The sequence below is a fragment of the Varanus komodoensis genome, unplaced genomic scaffold, assembly GCF_004798865.1.
Source record: "Varanus komodoensis strain SLA01 unplaced genomic scaffold, ASM479886v1 scaffold13_1, whole genome shotgun sequence".
Taxonomy (NCBI): domain Eukaryota; kingdom Metazoa; phylum Chordata; class Lepidosauria; order Squamata; family Varanidae; genus Varanus; species Varanus komodoensis.
This window is the reverse complement of record NW_025335408.1, coordinates 5,672,089-5,699,538: the sequence shown is the minus strand read 5'-3', so window position 1 is coordinate 5,699,538 and position 27,450 is coordinate 5,672,089. Positions and strand designations below refer to the sequence as shown.

The window sequence follows — 27,450 nt, the reverse complement described above, 5'->3', positions numbered from 1 at the left end:
CGAAAGACTGAGAGGGTGCCAGGTTGGGGAAGGTTGCCATGGTGGTTTCCAGGCACAAAGTATAGATCTCCCTGATTGTCCCAGGTCACAAAAGCCTATATAATACATTTCACTCTACATTTCTTGGTGGTGCCACCTTCTGTGGTTCACCAGGAAAAGTAGCCAATCCATTAATCAATGTCATACTTTTCTGGTCTTTGCAAATTATGCTGTGAATGAAAGTCATGTAGCATTTCTTTGTCCTCTTTAGGAAGCGAATTTACATAACATTTACCTTAATTTTTATACTAATCAGTATTAATATGCTGCCCAGGTTCATGGCATGGAATGGGGATTCTAATCAATATCAATACTAAATATACTCATTAAAAGTCATTAATATTAACAGTAATGCATAAACTACTCCAACAGAGTTCCTCCCCGCTTGCCCCTGGACTTGTACTGTTTGTTGTACATTGTTAGCTGCTTAGAAAGTCCTGTCAGGCTATTGAGCAACATATAAATTTGAAAATAAATAAAATAAAATAACATAATATTAGTTGATGATGGCAAAATGTATCAAGGAGATGATGATGACAGGACAATAACTATTTGGAGTAGTATTCCTCACAGTATGAGATTGCTCCTTTCTTGCACTTCAGTTGCAGTTTTTTCAACCCATATGTTAATATTTCTAATGTATTATTTTGTACACATGTTGTTTCAGTTGACGTTGCTGTTGTATATTTTTACTTTCACTGTTAGAATAAATCAGTAGGTTAAGCGTCTAGAATGTAGGAAATTTTATTTTTATCCTGCAATTTATTTTGTTATATTTCACAGATTTTGAGTTGCCTCATGGCATCTCTGCTTTTTGTCACACCTGCAAAACCAGATTTAGCTCATTTTAAAAGAATATAAAAATATTTAAAACTGTACAAATACAGTAGGTAAATACAGTGAATATCTTGATGCAGCTTCAATATGGAGACAGTCATACAGTAAACTATTTCAAACTGGGGAAGTGGCTTATACTTGCAATTACCATAGTATCCCACAAAAATACTTAGTTCTTATCAATTTCAGCTTGGCTAAATCCTCTGGAAGAAATGGACAAGTGAGATGGAATCAAGAGGGAGCCAAAAGTTCCCAGCTCCAGCCCTTTCCACTAATTGAGCTAGGAAGGCTGCATCAAGTGGCTGGGACTCTGACCAAATAAGCTTAAAATTAGACCCAAACTGAGCGCACACACATCAAAAGAAAAGCAAGCATAAGATGGAGGCTATGGTTTGTAGACAGACCTCTGGATAGTTTAGCTAATTCTGGATGGTTTGGACCCATTCCTGAAGCTAAAGATTAGGATGCATTGAAATAAAAGAAAATGTGTCTTTTAAAAAGGGGGTTTAGCAGACCCTTCCTATAGCAAGGTGGGAACATAAGAGCTTAGTCTGGGCAAACTAATACGAGTGACAAAATTATGTCACCAGGATTCTTTAGCTCATTGTCTGTTGACTGTTCTCAGGGTAATAGGACTTCCTAGTTGCTCTTTGAGAGAGATCAGTTCGAGCGTCTTCCAGGGACTGCGTTGACCAAGAATCCAGAGCATTCACCAGCAATGACCTAGATGTTTCAGGTCTGTTAACTATGGTTGGAAGTTGGAACCATCGCGGCCCAGTACAATGAAGATACAAAGCTTGGAGGTTTATCTAGTTTCCATAAAGGCTTTAACATGATGGCTGTCATAACAAAAGCAAAAAGTTGCAGGAACTCTCTTAAATATGGAAAATGACATTTCCTTGATCATTGTACTGTGGGAGCTATCAATGAACAGAAAAGTGGATGGTTCTGTGGGAATAGATACTTTGTCACATGAGCCTATTTCCCAGCACTACTGAGTTGTGAAGCCCTTTACAAATGATGCCATTTCTCTGTCTTATATCTGGAGGGTGCTTCCTCTAATCAGGAGGAAGAAATTACTTTTGAATGGCTTTGCTGCACATTTGATTAATTTTTCCACTTGTGTGCCTTGAAGCTTTTAAACTATATGCAGGTTTGATTGATTTGGTTGCACCAGACATAGCCCTGAGACCGAAAGCTGCCAAGTGATCCTGTCTGTTACAGCAACATCTCTCACCTTGACCCCAGTCACAGTTTCTTAATGGCTCCAAGCCTGTGACTGCCATATTGGGGACTGGGCACTGCCTGCCCTGCTGCTGCTGAAGAGAGAGTGAATGAAAAACACATTTCAAAGCATTCAGTGGAGCTCTGCAGCCAAGGGAGTGACAGATTAAGGCCTACAGCAGCAATCTGGCCCATGTATTGGACTCTATCACTTCTTGTATATGTATCAAAAATGATCCTATTAGTACTTCACCCTTTCCCTCACTTAGTTATATAATGATCAACAAACTTTCAAAAAATATCATTAATGCTTTTGCACAATTTTCAGCAGTGTTTTTGCTGAGCCGGTAACTAAGAGAAATGTTACCGGTTCAGCAAAATAATATTTTGCACTAATATCATGCACATAATAATGCACTAATATTTATAGTGGCTTTGGTATAATGAGAAATCTTTACAAACAATACAATCCTATTCAAATCCCAGTAACCATGTCAGGGGCTGCTTCAGTGTAGACTACATCAGTTCAGTTTGTGAGCAATTGCCTGAATTAAAAGCAGTGACGCCTTTATTCAGATTCTGGGAATTCCTTATTACTAACCAACTTGGAGATACCGGAGGCCTGCTGCAATATATTTGCTAGGCACCTCAAGGTCAAAATTTCTTGAATCCATTGGGACTTAGACTTCAGTGATACTGCAGTGGAATAAGGTGAGATATCCAGAGCCCAGCCTTTGAGAGGTGGGGAAAGGATGTTTACAATATGCTCAGACAGGTTTGCATAACTACATCTATACTGCATCCTTGCAGATTGGTTAATAAAGTCTAGCAAGGAGGGAACTGCTGGCTGGGTAGGGAAGTGATTAATGCCTCTTAATGAGAAGGACTGGTTCTATGCCACCTGAAACAGGCAGTGATGAAACCACTCTGGAAGAAATCTTTTCTGGACATACAGCATCTTCATGTGAGGCTGGTGGAAATACCCCCTTCCTGCACAAGATTCTTGAACTGGTGGTGACCAACCAGCTCCAGAACTCTTGGATGATTATCTGGATCCATTTCATCTAGGTTTCAGACTGGGTTTTGACATACAAACAGTTTTGGTCACCTTGTATGGTGATCTATGCCAGGAGTGAGATGAAGGGAGAGTGACCCTGTTGGTACTTCTAGATTTTTTCAGTGGCTTTGGTACCATTGAGCATGGCATCTTTCTGGGGTAGCTGGCTGAGCTGGGGGTAGGGGCACTGCACTAACTTGGATGGATGATTCCAGAAGGTGGTGCTAGGGGATATTTTTCTGCTCTTTGGACTCTCCAGTATGGTGTCAGATTTGTCCCCTGTGCTATTTAAAATCTACATGAAATGGCTGGATAGGACTGAAGTTCTGAAGTGTATTGTCATCAGCACACTGATGTCATACAGCTTTATTTCTCTATTTCATCTTCAGCAGGTGAGATTGTAGATGTGTTAAACTAGTGCCTGGCTGCAACAATGAACTGGATGGGAGTTAACAAACTGAAGCTCAATCTAGACAAGATGGAGATGCTCTTAGTGGCTGGTTCTTTGGTCAGATGGAGGGAATTCAACCTGTTCTAGATGGGTTTCCATGACCTTTAAAGGAACTTGGGGTGGTCCTTGAGCCATCTTTGTCAGTTGGAGCCCTGGTGGCTTCTGTGGCATGGAGTGGCCCAGCTATGTCCCTTTCTGGGTAGAGAGACTCTGGTTGCAATAATCTATGCTCTGGTAATCTCTAAACTAAAGGGGCTGCCCTTGAAGACTGTTTGGAAGCGGCTGATTGTGGAAAAGGTAGCACCCAGATTAATAACAGTGGTCCAAATATATAACATGGTCCAAATATATAACACAAATTCTGGCCCACTTGTATTGGCTGCCTATATGCTTCCAAGCCCTGTTCAGGGTGCTTGTTTAAACCTTTAAATTCCTACATGGCTACATACCTGATGGAATGCCAGTCTTAACCACAGTGCTCTCACTGTGATCAAGATCTAGGGTGTGCTTCTGATTGCCATCTCCAAGGGAGGTTTGGTTTCTGGCAACAAGGACAAGGGCCCTTTTAGTAGTGGCCTTCCAGTTATGGAACAAGCTTTTGACTGAAGCCCATAGTGCCAACTTTATTATATTTTCAGTGCCAAGTTAAGACTGTCCTTTACAATAGGGGATTTTATTAGTTTAATATTATATTGGGGCTTATGTTAGCTGCTTAAAAGAGGTCTTACGGTTTAATTTGTCTAAGCTATTGTAGCTTTTTACATTTGTTTTCAATTTGACTTTTGATTATGCATGGTGATATTATGATGTTTTATATCTATATTTTGTATTGTATTCTGTGCTGTAAATATCCCAGACAGCTTTGGCTTATGGGTGCTATATTACTAATAGTAATAATAATATTTCTGTTATTTGTTAGTCGATAACTTTCATTGCAACAGCAGAACAAGAGTTACAGTATTCTGTCTTCCAGATGAAAGAATGCCTTTTGGGCAAAAACACATTAATGATAACCTGTATGAACACATGTGTATAACACATTACATGTAATAAATGTTGACTGACAGCATGTATACACAGATAGTGCTTATTAAGTATAAGATGCAAAACTGTGATGCTTAATTTGCAGTATGAGTTCAAAGAACTGTGGCCCAAATTAGCACTTTTTACAGTCTTTTAATCCCAGTTACCTAATCAACATAAAGTGAATCGTTCTGTTTACAAATTTATATGAGAAACTTTTAACCTTATCTTTAAAGTGTGCAGTTGTTACACATTCTTTGTACAATTTATTGTTACTAACTGTAGTGTATGGATTGAGGAATAGGTTTACTAAAATACCTGTGATTTTAATATTAATAATCTCTCTGATGATTTAAACTATATTATGTCACAAAGATATGAAGCGGCTTATCTGTTTGCAGCATGATTACAAAATAGCATTATAGCCTCACAGAGAAATAGTAACATTTTGCCCTTCCGTTGTACTTTCGTATCAGTGATTGGAAAATGAAGGTTTCTGCCTTGCACATGCCGATGTGAAGAGACTGTAGAGAAAAACACATACTTACTCATGTACTGTGTTTCTCTACTCCCTTTTATACCATTTATTACAACAAGGGCAGTGATGTGCTTAATGTTGTGGACATCATTTTGTGTTTTCAGGTAGTATTTGAAAAAGCGAGGACATTTTACCAGATTACATCCAAAAGTGTACAATTTTCTGCCAATTGAGAGGCATTGGCCTCCCTACCTTCCATGTTTATACTGATGAAAGCTGATGCATTTGTTCAACTTATCATACTTTATGATTCAAGAAAGGCATGCTTTTAAATATTAATATCCGAGCAGATTGCTCTGCAAGTGGTGCCCACTGCTTGGACAATAGGGATTTAGAGCTTCTTTTAGGAAGATATTAAATGAGTGGAAATATTCCTTTCTGGTTGGCAGAAATGATGAACGCAAGCTCTGCCCCATTGCAGAAATAAGTATTTCCAGGCATTCCTAGTTCCTGGAGGAGAAGGCTAAATCCTTGTTGCACACCGTGTGCTACTTCTGGAACAGAATGAGCAGTGGTTCCCACTTGTGCAATGCTTCCTTTGGATAAAGCCCAAAGTCGACACAGAATATATTCCTCACCTCCTCTGCCAAGCTAGGCAATCTCCACTGTATGAATTCTGTGAAAGATAAGGTGGTGACATTTTTTTAATTATTAAAAAGTGGCCTAACGAGTGTTCCTATCCATCTGGAATCCGATGGACAGAGCAGACAGTTTATGTCTGATGTTAGATATTCCTGAGGCTGTCCATCACTGGCATGATTCAATCTTGATTCAATTTTCACATAGTAGAATATATCATTGTTCTGGAGACTGATTTTAAAAACAATAACATAAGGTGTCAAGAAGAAGAAAGGAAAAACGCAAGCAGAAGCTTATCATATTTTTTTCCTCCCAAGTTGAAGACTAGCAAATATTTTGTTCCACTGTTATCAACAAGAATTTGCTAGTTGAAATAGCTGAAAATGATATTTTACACCATAGATAAACTGAATCCCAGAAACCACAGCTTTTAATTCCTTTATCTTCGCAGCCTGATAATTTTATGTTGAGACATACTCTGCTTTGCTACAGTGACATCCAGTGGCCAGTTACTTTATCTAAGAACAAACCTGGACAAATCTTAGCTCATTTTGTTGCATTCTGACATACATACCTACATACATATATGACTTTTAAAGATATAGAGTGTGTGTGTGTGTGTGTGTGTGTGTGTGTGTGTGTGTGTGTAGAGTAGTGGCCTTTGTATTCTGGAAGGCAAATGCACTAAACAAAAATAGTAGGTCCAGAAAGCCATTAAGTCCCATTTTGGCACTATGCAGGATTCCCTGAGGAGCTCTCCTCAGACTAAGAAATAGCCAAAGAGTGTGATATGAACACAGCACAGAAAAGCTGCTTGCAGAAAGGGTCATTTGAGGTGACTCTAGCAAGTGAGCTAAGCCACTGGATCAAGAGTAGAATTCGAAGAGATTCTGAACTTCCATAGTGATCAAAGGTAGATGTGTTAGGCAAAAGCAAACAATTACAAAATCCATAGTAGGGCCATGTGTTTTATTAAACCAATTCAGAGATCACTAATGCACAGGGTAACAAAATACTGAATTTTCAAATATCCAGACAAGTAACACATTAGAAAGGTTTGGGCAGAAGGAGAGGAAAATGTGGCTTCTTTACAAGCTATGGAGTTTGTAATTCTTCAGAGAGAAAGTGGTAAGAGGCTACTGCCATTCAAATTGGGCTCTACCAGGTCATGAGATGGTTTTGGGTTGTACCTGCAACACCTTCAAGAAATAGTGGGGAGAAGAAAGAAACAAACCTTCATGCCCCATTTTTGAAAATATGCAGGAAGCGAAAGGGTACTTAATTACAACTTTACTTTAATTGCTTTGCACTTAGTGCTTTGCACTTAGAGGAACATTTTCACTGATTAGAATACCTGAACCTGTAGTTTGAGTTACAGTAGTTAAAAAACAATAATAGATTTTGATCAGCAAGAAAATTATTCATTATGTAGTAAATTATGATTACATAATATATAAAAGGAGAGTTGAGATTTCATTATTTCCAAAAGAAATTGGTTATTACCTATCACATGATAATTTTGTAACAAGAAAACTTAGTAATGACTTTAGATTCTATTTACATAATGGTTATAAAATGTAATTATACTATTAACTTCTCTTACTCAAATGAACTAATCAACCCATTTTTCCACAATTTAATTTCTTAAAAGTTGTTGATGTAATTCCAGAAATATTATTGGGGAACTAATTTTCTGAGTGCTCTGTGTTGCCACGATCGATAGATTCTTAATAGTGTTTCAAAAACAAGCTGTTTCCATTAAAGTAAATGAGACTTTTAGGAGTTCAAGGGTTTTTCTGTAATGCCAGGAACTGAACTGATCGGTGCTGAGCTGAACTGGGTTTCGCGGGCTATTGACCTGGCAACATTTGTGTGATGGCAACTGCATGCCTCAAATGCTGCCAGAACCAATTTAATATACGACATAGCAAAATGATCAGGGCTGGAGTTCTCCATGAAAAATGTTTTTTGCATGGTTTATATTGTTCCACGATGAAAAGAGGCATGTTTTCCACCATATTTACTTGGATACTAAAGCCATTGCATACATATGTGTGCGCGCACCGCCCCATACAGGCACATAGCACAAATGCTTTTAATGTGTATATTCACTGATCTGTCCATGCTTTCCCTGTTGCCGTGATCCATTATATCCATCATAAAACATGTTCACAGAAAAAGTTTAATAGGGTGGGAGTGTAACCTTCACACCCAGAATGCTGGGGCCCTTGTAGCAGGGATGCAGTGCCCTCATTAGCATGGACATTTGTGCTGAGGGCTCCACACCGAAGAGTTGTGATGTCCCATTTTAATTTTTCCACCATTTCCTGAAAGGACCCTAAAAATACTTTTGGGTTTTGGCCTGGAGCATGGTGGGAAATTAAAATAGTCGCACAGGCAAGCACCACTTTAAGTTACCGTCATACTTTGGAGTGATATTTTGTTTGCTGAAGGACATTTTGAATGTGAGCTATAGTTGCCCAGTACTGCCACCACAGTGTGGAAGCCATTGGAGAGCAGTTGCTTGAAGTCCAGGGAGATGATCCAAGGCTAGTGAAAATTGTTCTGCCTGCAGTCATTGGCAAACTGATGATGCTGCCAGCCAGGTTTTACAACACTAGCATAGATGGGCAGTTGTTCTATTCCACATGAAGCAACTGCCAATTTTCATAATTGTCACATGATACATTACAATTTTTAGTTTGCTTGCGAATTTCATTTGGTATGGTATCTCTTCCCCCATCAGACATGTAGCTTTGCTAATGCACAGTTGCACCTTTCCCAGAGTACTCCAATTAAAATTAGAGACGTTACAGTGCATTCCAAGCAATCAGTCACTATGTTGCATGGATCATATTGTGAGGGATAACAAGGACATTTGCATAGTTGTTTGGCATGTACATTTTCAGTTCCTGCTTCCAATTAGCTGGTGTTCTGGCTTCCAGAGTTGATGTTATGTTCACAATAGCAAGTGGTATTTTCACTGAGGGCTGATTTGCCAGCTCCGCTCCCTAGTACCCTAAACTACACCAGAACAAAATAAAGAAATACGGCATTGTAAACATGCCCGAGTCATGCCCATGTCCTAAAACAGCATCAGGTTCTTGTGCTTTAGACTTCAGTGTTCTGCCTTTATAAATGTTGAACATCTCAAATAAACTTAGATAATTGCATCACTGAGTGTTCAGAATTATTGGCATTCAGAAAGAAACCAGACAGTCATTTGAGTGGGATGCAGTAAACTAGTGACCTGCACCAGCAGAGGGTTGGATCCAATGGCCTTCTTGGCCCCTTCCAACTCTACTGTTCTGTGATTCTATGAATAGTGGCAAAATGAAATGGTGAAGAGGAGCTGCAGCTTAAAGGACTTCAAACGTGAGGATAGAGCTTGAGATCTCTTTCGGTCTTCTAATGTATGAATTGTAGCTTGAACTGTTAGAGATCAGGGTCATGTTACACTAGCTCTTCTAAAATATAACTATAAATGTATTCTCATTTTATAGTGCTCTAATATTAAAATAGCTTGGGTTAATCTCTACAGTAACTTGTCTGTCACTGTTGTAGTCCAATTTTAAGCTAGTTTTAATCTTATTAGAGCTAGATTTTCTAATGTACTGGACTGTAGTATGCTTGCACAGTTATTCATTGAAAAATGTCACTAAATGGGGCTAAGATTATATCCCAATTCATCCATGCTTGGGATATACAGCATCCCATCATGCTTGTGTAAATGATGGGAGAAGGACTATATTTGCTGATTCTGCCAATGCTACCTATTCATTTTGTGGAAAAGAGAAACTTCTCTGCATATTGGTTCATTGTGGTGATTTACAACCTGATGATACAGAATTCTAACTCGTGTAGTAAATCTGTACATCTAATAATTAGATTCAATATCGATATTTAGACACACATCCACACACATATGCAGACATATGCAGGGGCTTGAGAAAGATGAAGCCTCCATTGGGTCTAATGAAAACCTCCTTGTTGGATGTAATGACAAATTGCAGTTAAATTAAACCTGGAATTAGATACTATTATTCTGCTCTTCTTGTATGAATGAACAATGCAAAGATGTTTGTACTGCAATTTCTCTTTCCTAATTGATCTACTCTTTGTGCATATAAACTTATACTATTAGATTTGATAGTATTAAGGCATATGTATAGTCCTTCATTTTTATCATTCATTTGCCAGGTCATCAAATATTGTCAAACATATTATTTAATGTTACTGTGGATTTATGCTTATATTTGTTTATAGCTATTTGCATATATTTCAAGATAATGTGTTTCTTAATAAGCCTTTTGATTGGACTTTATCTGTGACGGCAAACTACTTTTTCACAGGTAGCGAGAAATGGAAAAGAGACTCTAAGGCAGAGAAGGTAGAAGAAGTGTGCATCTTGATCTCACTGCACTTCCTGTAAGTGGGACAAACTGCCTTGGCACAGTGGTCCTTTGGAATTAAGCAGGCGTTGGATGCTTTCATGATACAGGAAGTTTGCCTCTTGCATAAAAGAAATGATGTTTGGATAACTGTCCTGGTGCTCTGAAGCTGACTTGGCAAGCAGAGCCTGGAAGTGAACAATAATGGCTCCTGTGCTGGAATCCCCTCCCGCACCCTCCACTCAAATGCAACACAGAAGGCAGCACAATATCTTCTGATGTTGCCACTTTTCCCACTGACTATCCCATTCTAGATCATAAATTGATAAAATGCTAGCTGTGGTATCTTTTATTACCATTAGGCGTGCTTGGAGTGCAAAGTCTTTTTAAAGAAGAGGTGTTCTGTACCACATATTCCATTTCAAATTCCAATTAGAAATGTATTAAAAGTTGTGATGGGGAATCAAGAACTAGTTGTTGTAATAGGGGAATAACTCATGATCAGTGTAGAGATTTCATTTGGCCAACTGGAATTCTGGGTAAACTTTCCTGCTTTACTGCCTAAAAGTCTAACTAATCCCATCCATGATAGCTTTCTTGATAGCGACTTTTAGTCTAACTCTAACAAGGAATGATTAAATGGGAATAATAAAGTATCTAGCAATTAATAACAAAGTAATTTTCTCCCTGCCTCTGTTTTTGCTCTTTTTTGGGGTGGGGGGGTGGGGTATAGATGGTTACTTGAAACCTAATGATCCAAGCAGGTGTTTTATACATAGTTTACATGCAGCAAAATAGCTATTTTTGAATTAACTGATATGTAGACAACAAGATGCATATGCACACACCCACCAGTACCACATTCAGTTAATGCACTTTATAGCTTGAGCTATGCTTGTTTTACCTAAGTGCAGGCACAGAGCGAGGGGCAGCGGGGGGGGGGCAATCCTTGTCACAAACACAGCGTGGAGTATTTCGGTATTCCTCACAGCTTTCAGAGGCTGCCTGTTTGAATGCAAAAAAGAACATTTGCCTTGGCCTAAGCTTCACCCAGGTTTCATTTATAAAATCACCCCTTACCCCTTATGGGAATAGGAATGCCTTTTGCTTATGCAAAGCATTTTAGGATCCAAGGCACCATGTTTTTCATATTCATTAGCATTGAAATTTTATCTGCATTGTCTCATTGGCTTTGTTTCATTTTTCTTGTGATTAATTTCTATCGTCTTCCTTTCCAACTACTGTTTCCATCATAGCCCACTTTGTCCCCAAGGAAAGGCTTATCTGTTGGCTGTTTGCCAATGCAAGTCTGTTTTTAATAATCATGTTAAATAAAGCATGCAAGTTCCTGATTATCGCTCTTAATAGATCACAGACAGCTAATGAAGAATGTTTGAGCTTCTTTTCCCTCTGGGGATGACTTGATAGATGCCACCTGGTTTGACATTTCTTGGGATGGAAGGTGCCATAATCACTAGCAGTGGGACCTTCACCATCCGTTTTGTTTAGTCTTGGCAGCTGTGGTTTATAGGCAGACATTGAACCAGGCTCTTCCACTGAGGTTGTTCTTCCTTCCTTCACTGAATTTATTTTGCTACGTGATAAAAGGAGCACCTGTCTCCAGGAAACAATAGGAAAAAACAAGTTAGCATTGTATTTTTATGCGTTGCTTGATTGTTGTGTAGATCATGTAATTCTTCATGTAAGAACATGCCTCTTGATGTACATTTCCCAAAAAGCATGCTGCACTTTCAGTGAAAGCAGTTGGACAGCCATACCTAATTTATTCTGGATTACACACATTTTGTAAATTCATTATTTTATGTAGGCATATGTAGGAGTGTACGACCACTGAAAAAATTCAAGAAACAAAATCATAAGGCTTCACTGAAACACTGAACCATCTGCTAAACAAAAACAGCACATAGCTAAGTGAAAATACTCATAAATTACTAATATGAGTGATTTATAAGTTGCTTATTATTGGTCCAAATAGACAGTCCTGAAAAATCCCATTATGAGGCCCAAGTGAAATTTTCATACTAGCCAGAATGCTTTTTAGGCTTGACATTAAGACTACAATATAAGGAAGTTCCTCCAAACATTATTTGCTTGCCCTGCCACACAAAGCAGACAGCTGATTTTTGCCATGTGTTCAGCCTCAGAGAAGTGCTTGTCTCTTCTCCCCACCTCCCCCTCTCCACATGCTCAAAAGGAACGGCAACTTGTATGGTTCTTTCTATGCATGCTGGGAGGGCACAAAGTCTCAAAGCAAGTCTCTGAGGTCAGAGCTGAGCCCTTGACAAATCTCATGGGGATCTAGATACTGTAGACAAAATGGGGAAGTTTTGCTCTTAAGGTGCCCCGGGTTTGCATAACACCTCCATTTTAAGCCTGTTAAAAAGACCAGGCTATGGGGATTTTCTGTCATGCACTACTAACCCCCTTTGCTGACAAGTTGTTGTTGTTGTTGTTATTGTTGTTGTTGTTATTATTATTATTATAACATTTCTATGCCGCCCCTTGCCGAAACCTCGGGGCGGCTTACAACATGATAAAATACACTGAAATACAATAGTACATAATAAATTACCATTAAATACAAAAATACAAAAAATACATTGAGTTAGTCCTAATAAAGATGCTCCCTTGTGGTTTTTGGATTTTTCTAGCAGATCAGTAGTTCTATCTATAACTTGAATATGCTTTGAGGACACCAGCAAAGATGTACCTTTGTAATGCCTGTTATGTCTTAAGTTACCAACTTGGTGATCAGTTTGCTGCATTCTCATTAAAATATTTAAACACTTACTATTAAAAAAAGCTTATGCACATAAGCAGTTAATGCAAGAGATCATGGAAATGATATTATACAAGTCAGAATCCTCCAACAAAACAGTTCTAGACTTTGTACCAATAAGACTGTTATGTAATTTTGCAAATATTTCCAAGCATAACTATATTGAACTAAAGAAAACCTGCTAGACCTTTCAGAGTATTTAAAGATGTTCTGCATACATTCTCCTTTTGGTATGAGTTTAAAAAGGGGTTATTATGGTCACCTTGCAGAAATGGTTATATTATTGCTCTAAATTTGGAGTATATGGCACATGCATGAAGAGTGAAGTAGTACTATCAGCACTTGCTGTAAATAAGAAGTGACATAATAGAGAGATAGTTACAATAATGGAGAAAGTGGAGAGGGAGACATTTTTATCCCTCTCCCATAACACTTGAACCAGGGGTCATCCCATACCACTGATTGGTGGGAGGTTTAGGACAGATAAAGGGAAGTACTTCTTCACAGAGTATAAACTATGGAATTTGCTGCCATGGGAGGTGGTGATGGCTGCCGATCTGGGCTTGAAAAGGGAATTGGACAGATGCATGAGGGAGGAAGCAATCTGTGGCTGCTAGCCTTGCTGGCTATGTGCTTGGGCAGGATGAGGTCTTGCATCCATCATGCTTGAGAGATCCATTGGGCAGCAGGTTTGCCACCATGTGTATGGAGTGCTAGACTAGATGGACATTTGATCTGATCCAGCATGGCTTCTCTTATCCTCTTATGTACTGCAACTAATGCAAAAATGTATACCAGGCAACTACTGCCTGCCTTCTCAGACACATTATTGAACTATGCAAAATTCCCCAACAACAACCAACACCCTCGATTCATTGTGGTATCTTAGCTTAGCCTGCCAGTCAATATGAAACCTTGTATTAAATTAAATAGTTTAAATGTTGATACGGTCTTTACACAGACTTTACGAATCTGGCACACTGTATTTTCATCTTCAGGCTGCTTGTGGGCATGTCTGAAGTCCTGCTGAGATATAAATTGATGTCTCCTTTATCTACTGGAAATGTCTGGGTGGTATGTAATGTGTTTCACTTCTGTGGGTCTGTAGATAGATTGTTTAATTTAACATTTAAATTGGACCCAACAGTGTTGCAGGAATGAAAATATGGGTGTGCATGGAGGAGAGAGAGAGAAAGGGACATGATTATCATGAAGATTACATAGATTTATAACATGTAAGATTTATCCTTTGCATAATTTGCTAATAAGAAACAGTAAGATAAATAGAACCATCTACTTGAAAATTATATAAAAATAATGTCCAGCATTGGCCAGCTAGGCTATTTGTAATACTGTTAGGCCTCATAAAGAAATGAGCTTTTGCTGAAGAAGCTATTAAATACGTCTTCCCATTTTTTCCTATTCCAGTCACAATTCTAATAAGAATAGATTGGAGATGAAACGTTCTTTAAAAATTGAATTAAAGATGCAAGCAACTGTTATGAGTGCTATCTACTGAGTCCTACATAAGTTCAACCTAAAAAGAATTCTTACATTAAGCATGCATTTTCATTGCAGAGATGCAAGTTCTCTGGACAAGGTTCTTGGTATGGAGTTTTGATTTGTGGGTACAAAGTAAATACCATCATCTATGAAGCTTTTCCTAAACCTTCAAAGTTAACTGCATTATATTAAGGTGAAGAAACCAAACCTACAATGTGCACGATGCAGCAGTATTTTATTGTCTTTTTTAATGCGAATTGTTTATTGCTTGTAGTTTGCAGCTTTTTGGATAACTAGGCTAACTTGAGCATAACATGTTGATAAGGAGTTATATATGGATGCTGCTGGACAGCAAAAAGAAGGATGATAGCATTTCAATGTGTTATTTCCAGAATCCAGACAAATATTCACTGAATTGTATGAATGTCTACCCAAGTAGTATCACATGAAGCAAAAAAATCAACTTTAAGGTCTGCTCAGTAAGAATTACTGGTCCAGAGTCATAGTTATGTGTACATTCTGTGCAATCATAACTTCCTCATTTCTATTGGATTTTGTCTCTTCTTACAACTACTGGTTGAGGTAGAGGAGAGGTAAAGAATGGAGTGAGAAATAGTTTGTTTTGTGGAGAGCAAGTTTGAAAATGCAATGAACAGGTATTGCAGAATACAGTAATTTCAGTCAGGAATGGCAGAATTGTTAGCTGCTCATATGTATCAAGGCAATGGTTTTTATTCTTATCTGTCTTTATGGATGAATGTATTGCTAGCTGAATCATTTGATAAGGCAAAGGCTTGAGTATGTAAACAGGATGCTGCCGTACTTATAGACTAGATACTGTCTCAGTTGTCCCTCATTCCTTTTCAGCCTCTAGATGATTTTTCCCCTTCTAGGAATCAAAAAGACAGGGCACTAGAGGGGCCCCAAATGCAGGAGCAAATGACAACTCCTGGAAAAAGAAATTTACAAGGATAATAATATTTTGTATCAAGCTATCCAACTTCTTCTCTACATGTAAATACTCTTGTAAATTACATCCGTGTTGTAATTGCTGTGTTTCTCTTCTGCTGTGTCTTGAGATCTCCCTTCCATGTCACTGTTTTGTCATGTAGATTTATGTGCATTTACTGATCCTGCTCATGGCTCTATAACCCATATCTGGATGGGACAATTTGCAACAGTGGGAGCAACAAGCAGGACTGGAGGGAGGTGTGGGAGAGATAAAAGCAGGTGGAGAGGGCAAGTGAAGGTACTTTGGGAGTGGAGGATTTTATTTTAGTGTAAGTTGTTTCTTTGTGTTTTCTCTCCAAGTTCTCTAGCTAGCCAGGGAAGAACTGGAGTAGAAGAGGAAAATATGAGGAGGTTTGGCTCAGTTTTGTATTGACCAGGACAATGCAAAGCACCTGAAATGAAAAATATATGGCACTGGTTTTACTGTGGCATGAGGGATGGGCCAGGTGTCCATAAATGCCAACTACCCACTCTCAGTTATCTGGTTTAAGTTGGCCAAGCCCTTCTTTCAGCTGAGCCAGTCTCAAAACAGGCTTGGACTTCAGCTCATCTGTTCTTCCAGTCTTTTCATGGCCACTTTCCCAAAGGAAGGAAATCTTGCCTTGGGAAATGAGGGGGTCTGCCAGGTAATGGTGGGGGGGCGGGGGCAGGAGAGTGGACCAAGACAGCTTAATCCTTGGTGATGTGTGAAACGCTTCTCAGAAAATGCACAGCGAATCATTTTCCACCAAGAGGACACCTGGTGAGTATATCATTCCCACCTACGAAAGGCTACATGAGGCCTTTTGTTGCGCAACAGCACCTGTCCCCCAACTGTTACTTTACCAAAGGAAGATTTTCCTCTTTTGCAAGGATGCATTGGAGGTTTGGGCTCTCTTCTAAGTCCTCAGAGGCTAGCAGGGAGAGAAATCACTATATGTAACAGTGGGGATTTTCCTTAGTGCATCACTCTCTTTCCCAGTTTGAGAGGGCAAGATGCACTCTAAGTGCAGATGCTGCCCCAACCAAGGCTTCACTTGTTGTCTTGGCTGGCGGAAGATTTAATTGCTGGTGGCTCTTCATATGGCAAAGTAGCAGTGGGTGAAGATGAGAAACTTAGCTCTACAACCCCTCTGACATAATCTGTTCCCATCTCAGAATGGTCCTTAACACCTGCCCTTGAGGAAAGGGGATGCTGGTGGGAATGGGGACCAGCAGCAGACAAGGCAGGCAGGCTTGGAGAAAGGAGAAACTGGAGAATTGATCTCCTGACAAGCCAAATTGAGTTTTCAGGTGAGCAAATGGGTGCTCTCACTTCCCTATGCAGCATATGTAGACGTCTATTTTCTTTTCCAAAGTTAATGATTTTTGGTACAGTTTTAATTTAGGAAATTATGATTTATTCCTATATTTAGTCCTGTAATGTGGATCTTGTAACAAAATGCTGACTTGAAAGTGTCTCACAATTTCCATTTTGGTTTTGTCTTGTTTTGAAACTATTAAGAGGATGAAATAATCTGACCATTGGTTAATCAATTTTAATTTTTTCTGTTAACTCCATTAAATAAAAATATCTAGCCAATAAAAATGTATTTGAATTTTAAAAGTCACAAGTAGGATTATTCCAAATCAACTGGTGACCTGGATTGAGTTTCCTTTCTCTATAGCTTGCAGCTGCCTACTTGTCTAATATATATTGTTTATTCACAGAATGAAAGAGATGTTTTAAGCATTCTCAACAGAAGAAAGTGACTGATGTTAAAAAGGCACTCCGTTTAAAGAGTTGCTAGGAAACATGTAGTTCGGAAGAAAAAATCTATTGAGCTTGTCCTCAGTGGTAGCAGGAGGGGTTTTTTTTTGCTTTGTATTTTAAAAATGGCTTTTGCTATGGCTTGTTTTGACTTGCTTAGAATAATTATTTAGCTTTTCATAGTTTGTATTTCAAACTCTTATTTACAAAACCTCCTGAAATCAATTAGCTTAAAAAGTTTTGACTGATTACCCCTGAATTCATTTGGTCAGGCAGTGTAAATGGAAATAACTCAGATTTCCTTGCCATTACTCTTGAGTTGGGTAGGCTGCTACATAGTGCCTAGTCCAAGGTCATCCCCTTGAGCCTAGAAAGATTAAATGTCACTAAGCTAACAGGTAGTCTGCATTTGGATGTGAAACTTAACCCTGGTGAGATGCCCTCTTCTCCCTTCTTTGCTGACCATGCCGCAAATAGATCATAAACTTCTAGTTCTGTTCTGGTTTAAGCTCTGCTTAAATAACCATGGTTATTTGAACTAAACAGTTTTTTTTAAACTAACTGAACACTGCTGGTCAGCTTGTCAGTTAGTAGTGAATCTCATCATCATCATCATCACCATCACCACATTGCTGTTATATTCTGCTTATTTCCTCTTGTGAAGAACCCAAAGCAGCTTAGTTCCATTTTATCCTCACCACTTATGTCTGTAAGGTACGCTAGGTTGAGAATGAGGGACTGGTCCAATGTCACCCAGTGAGCTTCAGGGGACTGGAACCTGGATTTCCCAGGTCCCCAGTCCAACACTCTAATCACCACCCTGGCCCTTATTGGGACAAAGTTAGTAATTATATGTCTTCAATGGGAGCTACATTATTACGAGGTATGTAGAAGCCCTTTCTGTTATCCTTCACAGGTTTGAGAAGATGATGTGCTCCCCACTTCAGCTGAGTAGAGCAGGGGGCAATATAAGGTTTATATGTGAAAAGCAAAAGAAACAATGTTGGAAGGAGAAGGGCAGAGGGTTAAGTGAAGGCTGAAGGACAAGGAAAACTGGGTGCAATTTTCTAATGTGAAAAAGCAAGTTAGTAGGGATACACATGCTACTTTGTTCCATCTGAGTAATTATAAACCACACATTGCCAAAATGTCATAAATCTCCAGATTCCTCTTCTCTAAAGAAAGTTAAAACCAGTTATCAGAATCCCAGAAATGTACCATTTGTTGGGGAAATGGGAAGTGCTTAAAAATAATGGATATTGTAGGATTGCAACAAGTGCTAAATAAAATTGAATCACCTACATTCTGTAATTCTTATAGATGCATGATATGGAGATATCGGGCCCATAGCTCGTTTATGTTTATGTTTCATGCATACTTGATATGACTGCGTATTTTTGTCCCACTCTTTCCTTTCTTCACTTAGAAGTCTCCTTCCAGTTCATCAACAGAACTGTACAAAATAAGTGCTTTCTTACATGGTGATCATTGCTGGAAACAGGAAATAGGAGAACCAGTGTGGTGTCGTGATAAAGAGTGCAGGACAGGGACTCAGGTGATTTGGGTTTTAGTCCCCACTTGGCCATGGAACCAAATGGGCAACTTTGGGCCAGTCACAGACTCTCTGGGTTGTTCCTATGGGGATAAGATTGAAAGTAGGAACAGGAGAATGATGTAAACCTCTCTGAGTTCTTTAAAAAAGGCAGGATATAAATCAAATAAATAAATGCAAGACACTGATGGAGTCAGTTTAGACTCTATAGTCTTGTCTAGTTTCTAGAGTTTCTAGAGAATTTGATTTTTATAAGAGACAAATATGTCTATAATAAGTGAATGTAGCAGGGATACATTTTGACTATAAATCATAGTGGATCATTACATGCTTCAGCAAAAGCATGTAAACTATGTTTTTGCTAGCATAAAGTGTTTAAGGAGTAGAATGTGCTGTTTGACTGATTAAATCCATTTCAGAATCGTATAGTGGCTGTTCGAAGAATAAGTATATGAACACAGTGCTTTATGACAAACCTTTACTAGGAAGTGGTGCTGTGTGTTCTTATGATTTCAGCAACAGCAAGGTTCATTGGCATAATTCAAATCATCACAGTCATATCAGGAGCCATTTAGTAAAGGTGGCAGGCCAAGTATATACAACTGAGATTTGGAATACAGCACTACAGAAAACCTAACAGGGCTGATCTTGCTTGAGATTCCTACCTTCTATCCCTGCCTTGCTTTGGATATTACATATTTTTAGGAGTTCAAGTAAGAGATCCTCAACATCCAGTCTTTGTCTATTTTGGGTTCATTTTACCCCCTTTGTAACTGAAAATTATGTATCTCTGGAGTATCTCCCAAGGCATGCAGAAGCCATGGTGCCTGCATGAAATGGTGGCAGCTCCCCTCTTCTAAAGCCTTCTAGAGCCTCATTTTGCTCTGTATGAGACTATATCTAGGTAATGATGATGTTTTAGGACAGAAAAATGTTCAGTAATGGCAGGTATCTCCCCACTCCCACAAAAAATCAGAACTACTGAGCAAATTATATTGAGATCCTTAACAAAATGATAGGTAGGATGAATATATAGAAATGCATCATAGCCAATTTTTGTCTTTTGAAAGTATGTCAGTCTGAAATGCTATTGGGGCATCTGGGATAAAATATTCTGCTCAGTTACAGCTTTCATTTCTAGAGAAAAGAGTTGGTGTGTCCTTTCATTTAATAGCAGACTCTGAGGACGTTTGTGACAGTATATCAAAAGCTTCGCTACTTTTGCTTCTCAAAGGTACTGAAGCTACTGAACAAAGGTAGATCTCCTGTACACCTAGCTTTTGCTCTTTTGAAATAGTATAAACCAAGGGAACAACTTTCCTTCTTTTAAGTACCTTTGGCACTCATTCATGAGTATTTATGACAGGGAGTTTGACTGCCTTTGCTTCCTAATTAGTTCTTGGTGAATTCATGGAATTGTCTTTCAAAATAGAATCAGATTAACTAAAAACAAAAGAATGACCTAATTAAAAAGGAATAGTTTAATGACATATCAATTGATTATTGTTAAGCCATCTCCTTTATGTTACAGAAAAATATTTAGCTTATAATATTTTATGTGCTTCATGCATAATTATCATTGGTCATCCACATTGTTATACTGTTGCCTTAATTTAATTTGGTGAACCCCTTTCAGTTGCTTAAATCTTCAAATTTCATGTTACTGTTAAGCAAATACTTTGAAGCATGCTTTAAGTAAAAACAATTTATACTACTGTAAGGTAAAGTTTATGATGTGGAAGAATTCAACATTTTCAGTAATTAATAGCATGGTATTGATTGGGTAGGTAAAAAATGAACGGGAAGGATATCACCTAAGATGGTCTTTCTGAAGAGCAGAGAACTGGGCAGTGTTACAGTCTCGGTGTGTGTGTCTTGACCTTGAAATTTTTATTGGCTGCTGAAGTGACTGAAAAAATTTACATATCTTGTTTTGTTGATAGCTGATGACACTTAAAGTTAACCATTTTCTGTTTCTCTTCAACCATATGGACATTAACCTATTCAGCATTAGTGACAACCTAAATTACATTTTGCTAGCATAAGCTTCCTATGGCTCCCCACTGATAGCATTTCTCTAGAAAATGCTATTGCTGGTCCATGTGAAGTAACTTATGTTGGTGTAACATAAATAACTTAGTGCTGGTATTGGGCCCTGGAGAATATACTATTGTTTGTTCCCTGAAATGGCAATCTAGATAACTGTGGGGCAAACTTAAATTGTCCTGTTCCGCCAGTGATCCTGGTAAAGATTCTAGTGATTTTACCCATATCTGAAAAAAAGGGATCCACCCTGATCAAGACTTCTGGGAAGAGAGACTTTTAACCCTCCACCTTCTTCAGTGATCCTTACAAACCAGACTGTTGTTTCCCCACTGCTGTTATCAGCAGGAAAATGGTGATCTTAATGAGAATCACTCAGAGGGAAGTGAAGTTAAAGCCTTAATTGCTTTCACATATGACAGGACTGTGTATTTCCAACAGTCCAACAATATTTCTAACAATATTTCTATAACTCATATTTAAATAATGAAATATGCATTGCTCAGAAATAAAATAAGTGATTTCTTTTCTTTTCTTTTCTTTTCTTTTCTTTTCTTTTCTTTTCTTTTCTTTGGCCAGCTATTTTCTATTAGCTGAAGGTCACTGTGGGAAGACAGAATCCTTGTGAATTAATATTCCTTTGAAGATGAAGCTGCTGTCTTTAACCAGCCATTTTGTTGCAATCGGTTCCCTTTTCTGCCTGGCAGGTAAGATAATCTCTACCTTTGATCAGTTAACAGTTACTACACACTAACATCACAACCCTATTTATGTGTATTTGGAATCAAGCCACACTATGTTCTTTCAGTTTGCGCACTGATGTTCTTCCAATGTGTGCAATAACAGTTCAGTATTTATCAAGTTCAAGTTTATTTGGTTTAATAGCCCATAGGCCATACACCATGATTTAAGAATTTCAAAACACATTATGACAAAAAATTGCCAGATCTACTGTACAGTTTTTACAAAAACTGGTCAAAATTAGTTTTAATCTTGCAACACCAGGAAGAGTTGAATATTTTGTTCAGCATTTATAGCTCTGTAGCATTTCCTTTTCTTCTTTGTCTCCTTGCTTGAGAGAATTAAAACATAAGTGATCTAATATTTATTTTCTTTTTTGTTCTTGTTGTTGAAAATAGGCCTGAAATGCTCAAATGCTGCAGGATCTTCTGGTGAGTATTGTGACAGTCTGCAACATAGAGATAACATTGGTGCATGCACATGAAGCACAAGAAAAACAAAAAATGTAGAAATTATGTGCTAGTTGTCAGGATTTCAGTAGCTGAGAGCTGGTCCCTTTTTGTGTATCTTCACCCACTGAATTTGTCAGGAGGCTGAAATAGAATTCTGCAAATCCTACCCGATATGGAATATTTGAAATAAGTAAGGCACACAAAAAGTATCTGTGGAAACTCTGTTTTCCTGTGCTAAAGCCTCCATGCCTTACATGCCTAGCTGTCCCTCCCTTGCACCTTAAATTATGTTCCAACACTTACCCATCACTTTAAGAAATTATCCAGCTTCTTATTCTTGGGAGTGCAATTGTGTGTATTTGCTGACAAAAGCCAATATTCTAAAATCTGTAAAACTCCCGGTGTGAGCCAGCCAACATAAAATGCTTTTGATTTTCATTCATTCCACTAAAATAAGCTAAAACATACACCTAACTCTCATATTGAGAAAATTGGCATTGACTGGATGAAATCCTTGAGTTTAGACCCCCCCCCCCCCCAAATGCAAATTGAGAACATATTTACAATATACAAGTTTGCAGTTTTGGGTTTATCTGCACAACTTGTACTGTGCATAATCTTTAGGTAACTATCCTATTGGTTCAATTTTGTATTTGTGTACCAAAAATATTCTCTTAATTTAAAAAAAAATCTAAGGGCACAACCCTGTGCATGTTTAGATGGATAAATGGCCTATAACACCCATTCTTGGCTCGGATAGCTTGGGAGTTGTAGGGTTTTTCTATCTAAACATACATAGGATTGTACCTGAAATGTTTTTCAAAATGCACAGAACTAGCACAATTTTTTGTGTACGATGTGGATAATAATATGATCATAGCACTTTTTTGTTTGCCCACTTTCTCGTGCAGACTTTCTCTGATTAGGAATTTACAGAATAATGCTGTTCTGCCTGTTTTCCCTTTCTAACATGAGTGGGACTATGAATGATTTGTGCTCCTGATTTGTATGTTTCTTGTAAGTACAAAACATCACATAGCTATTGCATGGATGTTCTTCAAACTCTGCACTTTGAATTTGCCTCCTTAATCTTGGTAATCAAGGAGAAAGACAGTATGAGGTCAGCTCCAATCAACGTGAAGCAGTTTTTGATTGGCCATCATCTGTATTGTGTCCCTGCTAATGAAACGTATACTATATAGAATGATTGCCAACTCACACAATAATCTTCAGCATGTCTTGCATTCCTACAAAAGCAGTTTCTGACACTTGTAGATAATAGCTGTTCATGAAGAGTATCTTGGAAGACCTTCAAAAAGTAATTTTCTTTCTCTTTCTCTTTTTTCTTGCTTAACTGTGCTTGAAGTACGTGATACTATCCAAGGACTGACAGTTCATGTGCGAGGTACATTGCTCTTCAGTTTGCATTGTAAGACTGTTCCATGATATAGAGAGCTTTGGCTTTTGGAAAGTATAGAAATGAAAAAAGCAAATAAATATTCTCTAGCAATTTTATTTGTTAAAAAAGGATTTAAAATTAAAATACTAAAATGTGAAATCCTTTTATCTTGAGTAATATGCCAATTCTAAGTCTACTCAAAAGTAAGCTCTAGTAAGTTCAAAAGTTATCCAGTTGTATCCTGAAGCTACAGATGATCCATATACAGTGGTGTATATAGGTCATTTATTTACCTATATACACCATGTGCTGTCTGTTGGTTAAATTGTTCCCAAAAAGGTTCATAAGAACAATAAACAATTAAAATATTGTTTATACCTGGAGGAGGGCCTTCTCTGTGGTGGCGCCCTATGGAATGCGCTTCCCAGAGATGTCCATCTGGTGCTGTCATTATATGTTTTTCGGCACCAGGTCAAGACCTTTTTATTTAATCAATATTTTAATATGTTTTAATGGCAACTGGTTTTTATTGTTGGTATTTTATTGATTTGCAGCCAGAGTGAAATTGTTGATTTATCTATTTTATCTTGACCTATGTTGTAAGCCGTCCAGAGATGCAAGCAATGAATGGCATACAAATTTTATAAATAAAATAAATAAAAATAAATAAATATCTGTCTATCCATTCATTCATTACATTTCTTTACTGCCCTATAGGTGAGTTACAGTAAACTTAATATAAACCTCTAGCATTAAAAAGCAGCTTAAAAACAGGTTTAAAATGTTTGGCAATAAAACCATTAAGTCCAGATAAAAAACAAAAACATTCTATCAAATACCTGGGAGCAGAGGAAAGAAAAAATTATGCAAGAACTGCACTGGGGTGAAAAACCCACAGTCCATAATTAAAGCAGTGAAAATCAGTAGCTACAAAAACAAAGGAAATAGCCAAAAAAAAAAAAGTGTCAAAACTCCAAAATTTTCAGGTATATATGGGCTGCTTTATACCATAAATACCTTTGGTATTGGGTATGCTGGCTGATAGCACCCCCAAGAACACACCCAGAGTTCCAATTAGGATTCTGTCCTGGAGATGGAAGGAACCTGGAACCTTTTAAATGCAAAATGTGTGTTCTACCACTGAGCTACAGTCCTTCTAAATCAGAGTGATATAGTGAAGTCTCTGTACATTTAAGTATTTGGTACCATCTCCAAGGAGGAATGGTATGCACTGTCCTGAGCTAATGCTCTGCTCCTTATTTAGAACACTTCAGACTGTCTAACTGATGAAACGCCCAGGAGTCTGAAATTCATACAGAATCAGCTTGAAACTGCTTGGTTGAAATCAGAGGTAGTTAGCAGACAACATGCTTCAAGAAGAAGAAGAAAACAAAATAGTTCCATGATAAAGGACACCTATTCTTGACATCAGAAAAATGTATTATATTGATAAAAAGGGCAATACAGAGTTTTGATGGATTTCTTTTTTAAGTAGTAGTGAATATTCTGGAATTCTCTGTACAGAACTGTGTTTGCACGTCACTCCCATGAATGACAGGGAAGAATTTAGTGCAATGCAGATTTTCCCAAGCAGTCCCCTAAGGAAGATCACAGGGGCTAGGGGTAGACAGGTGACACTGGGAGCTTTCAAGCTGACCAGTCCATCTCTCCAAGTCAAACTGCTGATCCATCTGGGCTGCTGCTGCACTAGTCCCTAACAGATGTGTGAACTGGAACCTATATTGAGGCTGAGACACAAGTAATGTGTCTTCACCTCAGTGGCCAGGTTTGCATGTATTGACAACTCAGACTAGTAAAAGTTGTCATTGGGCTGTGGGTTGTTCTTGTGGTACTTGTTGTTGAGTTAGAATAGCAATCTAGTTATATCACAGTGCATGATTCGCATATAATTACAACCCAAGGTTCAGTGATAACCTGTCTATAATCTATACACCTGGTTTAGATGAAATGACAGCCCATTGTGGATTATTAATCCTGAGGGGTCATGATGCACACCATCTTTCAATGGGTTGTTGTGGCTTCTGCAGTTGTGTGCAGCCTGCCACAAAGAGTTGTATTAATAGGCAATGGGTTACTGTTTCATCCTTGAATAACCCTGCCTAGCTGTGTTCACACATGACAAACCACAGAAACTCCCACTTGGAAGTTGTCTTTTTACAATGACAGGCTGCACAGACTGTGACCTCTCAAGGATTAATTAAGCAATATGGGCTGCCCCATCATCCAAACTGGCCCATACCCAGCCCATGATGTCATTATATGCAAATAAGGATGGAGTGTTAAGTCTTCCCCCAAAATAACAAACAAAACAGCTTTAAATCAACATTAAACCAAAGTTCAAAGAAGAGAGTTTGAAGCTGGTTTACAAACCTTGCTTAAAAGTAACCCACAAAAGCCCTGATTCACATGTCCTGACTTCCTAGGGTATTACAATCTGGGTAACTGTGAATGGGTGTCATCCAGCTATAGATTGTTTCTCAGCTAGCAACTCGAAGGCAGGTTTGGACATAATGATAAACAAATGGGGCATCCCTGGTTTGTTTAGCCCCTCCTGTTTGCAGCAGGAGTGAATGCATGCTTGTTTACCTCCACTTGTTCATGACTATCCAGGGTTTACAAAAAAACAAAAAACAAAACTGATTATTCATAATGTTTGAACTGAGAATTAATGTTAGCTTCAGTGAAAGTATACATTGTGGTTAAGCCTGAAAAGACAAAGATGTGTCCTTGAGCTTTAAATTATACTTTACAAATTCAAAATGTTAGATCTACATGTCTTCAGAGATGCAAAATCCATAATCCTCCCCTGATTCAAGGATGTATCCTAACTAGACACATGTTTATATAAAAGTCCACAATAAAAGAGACCAAAGTTCCTTTGTTTAGACAAGAATACAGTAAAATAAAGGTCACTGAGTATAAATTTTGATTCTAGTTAATCTGAAAAACCTCATAAATGTTGTCAGGAGAAGTCTATGATTTGATGCACCTGATACATAGAGATTGTCTTCAACATGTAGCTAGAAAAACAATAATTATTTGTGTCGGGGATAAATCATTGTTGCAAGTCCTCTTCACTTACATCCATTATTTTGACATATGGCTTCTCAGACTGCACTTTCTCTTAGAAAAGGTGAACAAAAGCAGCAAATTACTTAGTTGGTAATAAAGGGGCAGTTGGCTCTTGAATACTTAAGAAAATAGTTCAAAACTTAACTGATTGGTAGCATTTTATTTTTCATTTTTCTGCAGGATGTCCAGTATGTATTTTGCATCATTTTTATAATCTATTAATTTTTGTTTTCAACTTATGAGAAAAAATCATAGATAGCAGAAGCTTTCTTTATGTGTCTCTGTGTTTGTACACACACACATGGATGCATGCAGTCTCTCTCTTTCCCTCTCTTTTAAGGAGTCAAATGCTCTGAAAATCCATACATAATGCAATTTCAGCATTTCATGGTTGACATGTTAGAGTACATTTTCCTAATATATGTATGTGCTTTGGTATTCAAGAATTACACAGAGTTTTCAATCTGTTTGTAGATAAGTCAGACTGTTACTATTTTTCATGCTATTTTGGACAGTCCCTTTAAAGCTGTCTGGAAGCAATACTGAGGTCAATGTTAGTTTCCTAACAAATGCTAAATAGGACATTTTCTACTTGAAGAGCAACCAACCACACATTAACAACAACCATAACAAAGTCTGTATGGATTTTTTTCCAACTTTTGTTGTGAAGTGGAGGCTGAAATTTATATTTAAATTCCGCTTGAAGTGCATAAAATATGTCAAGATTCACAGCTTTTTACCAAGTGAAACAGTCCTTATTCTTTATAAATTTATTGTATGATATCATACATCATACAATATGATATATACCCATTGTATCCAAACCAATGTTGCTAAGAGACAATGTTCTCTCACAGCATTGTCATCAGAACCAAGAAGAATGATACTTGACAAAGTTGACATTGAAATGGTAGATGGCAGATGATTGGATTCTTATTAAGAACACGTTTGTACCAATGAAGAGCCCCTTTGATTCTTACTAAGATCC

General features: G+C 38.0%; 1 protein-coding gene across 1 annotated transcript in view; it reads left to right on the top strand.

Moving 5' to 3' along the window:
* The window catches only part of CNTN1 (contactin 1), a 155,702-nt gene that overhangs the window by 66,256 nt on the left and 61,996 nt on the right, over positions 1–27,450 (top strand). The window contains exon 2 of the mRNA XM_044422922.1: positions 23,337–23,375. Within this exon, the coding sequence (XP_044278857.1) occupies positions 23,337–23,375 (39 nt within the window). The remainder of the gene's footprint in view (positions 1–23,336; positions 23,376–27,450) is intronic.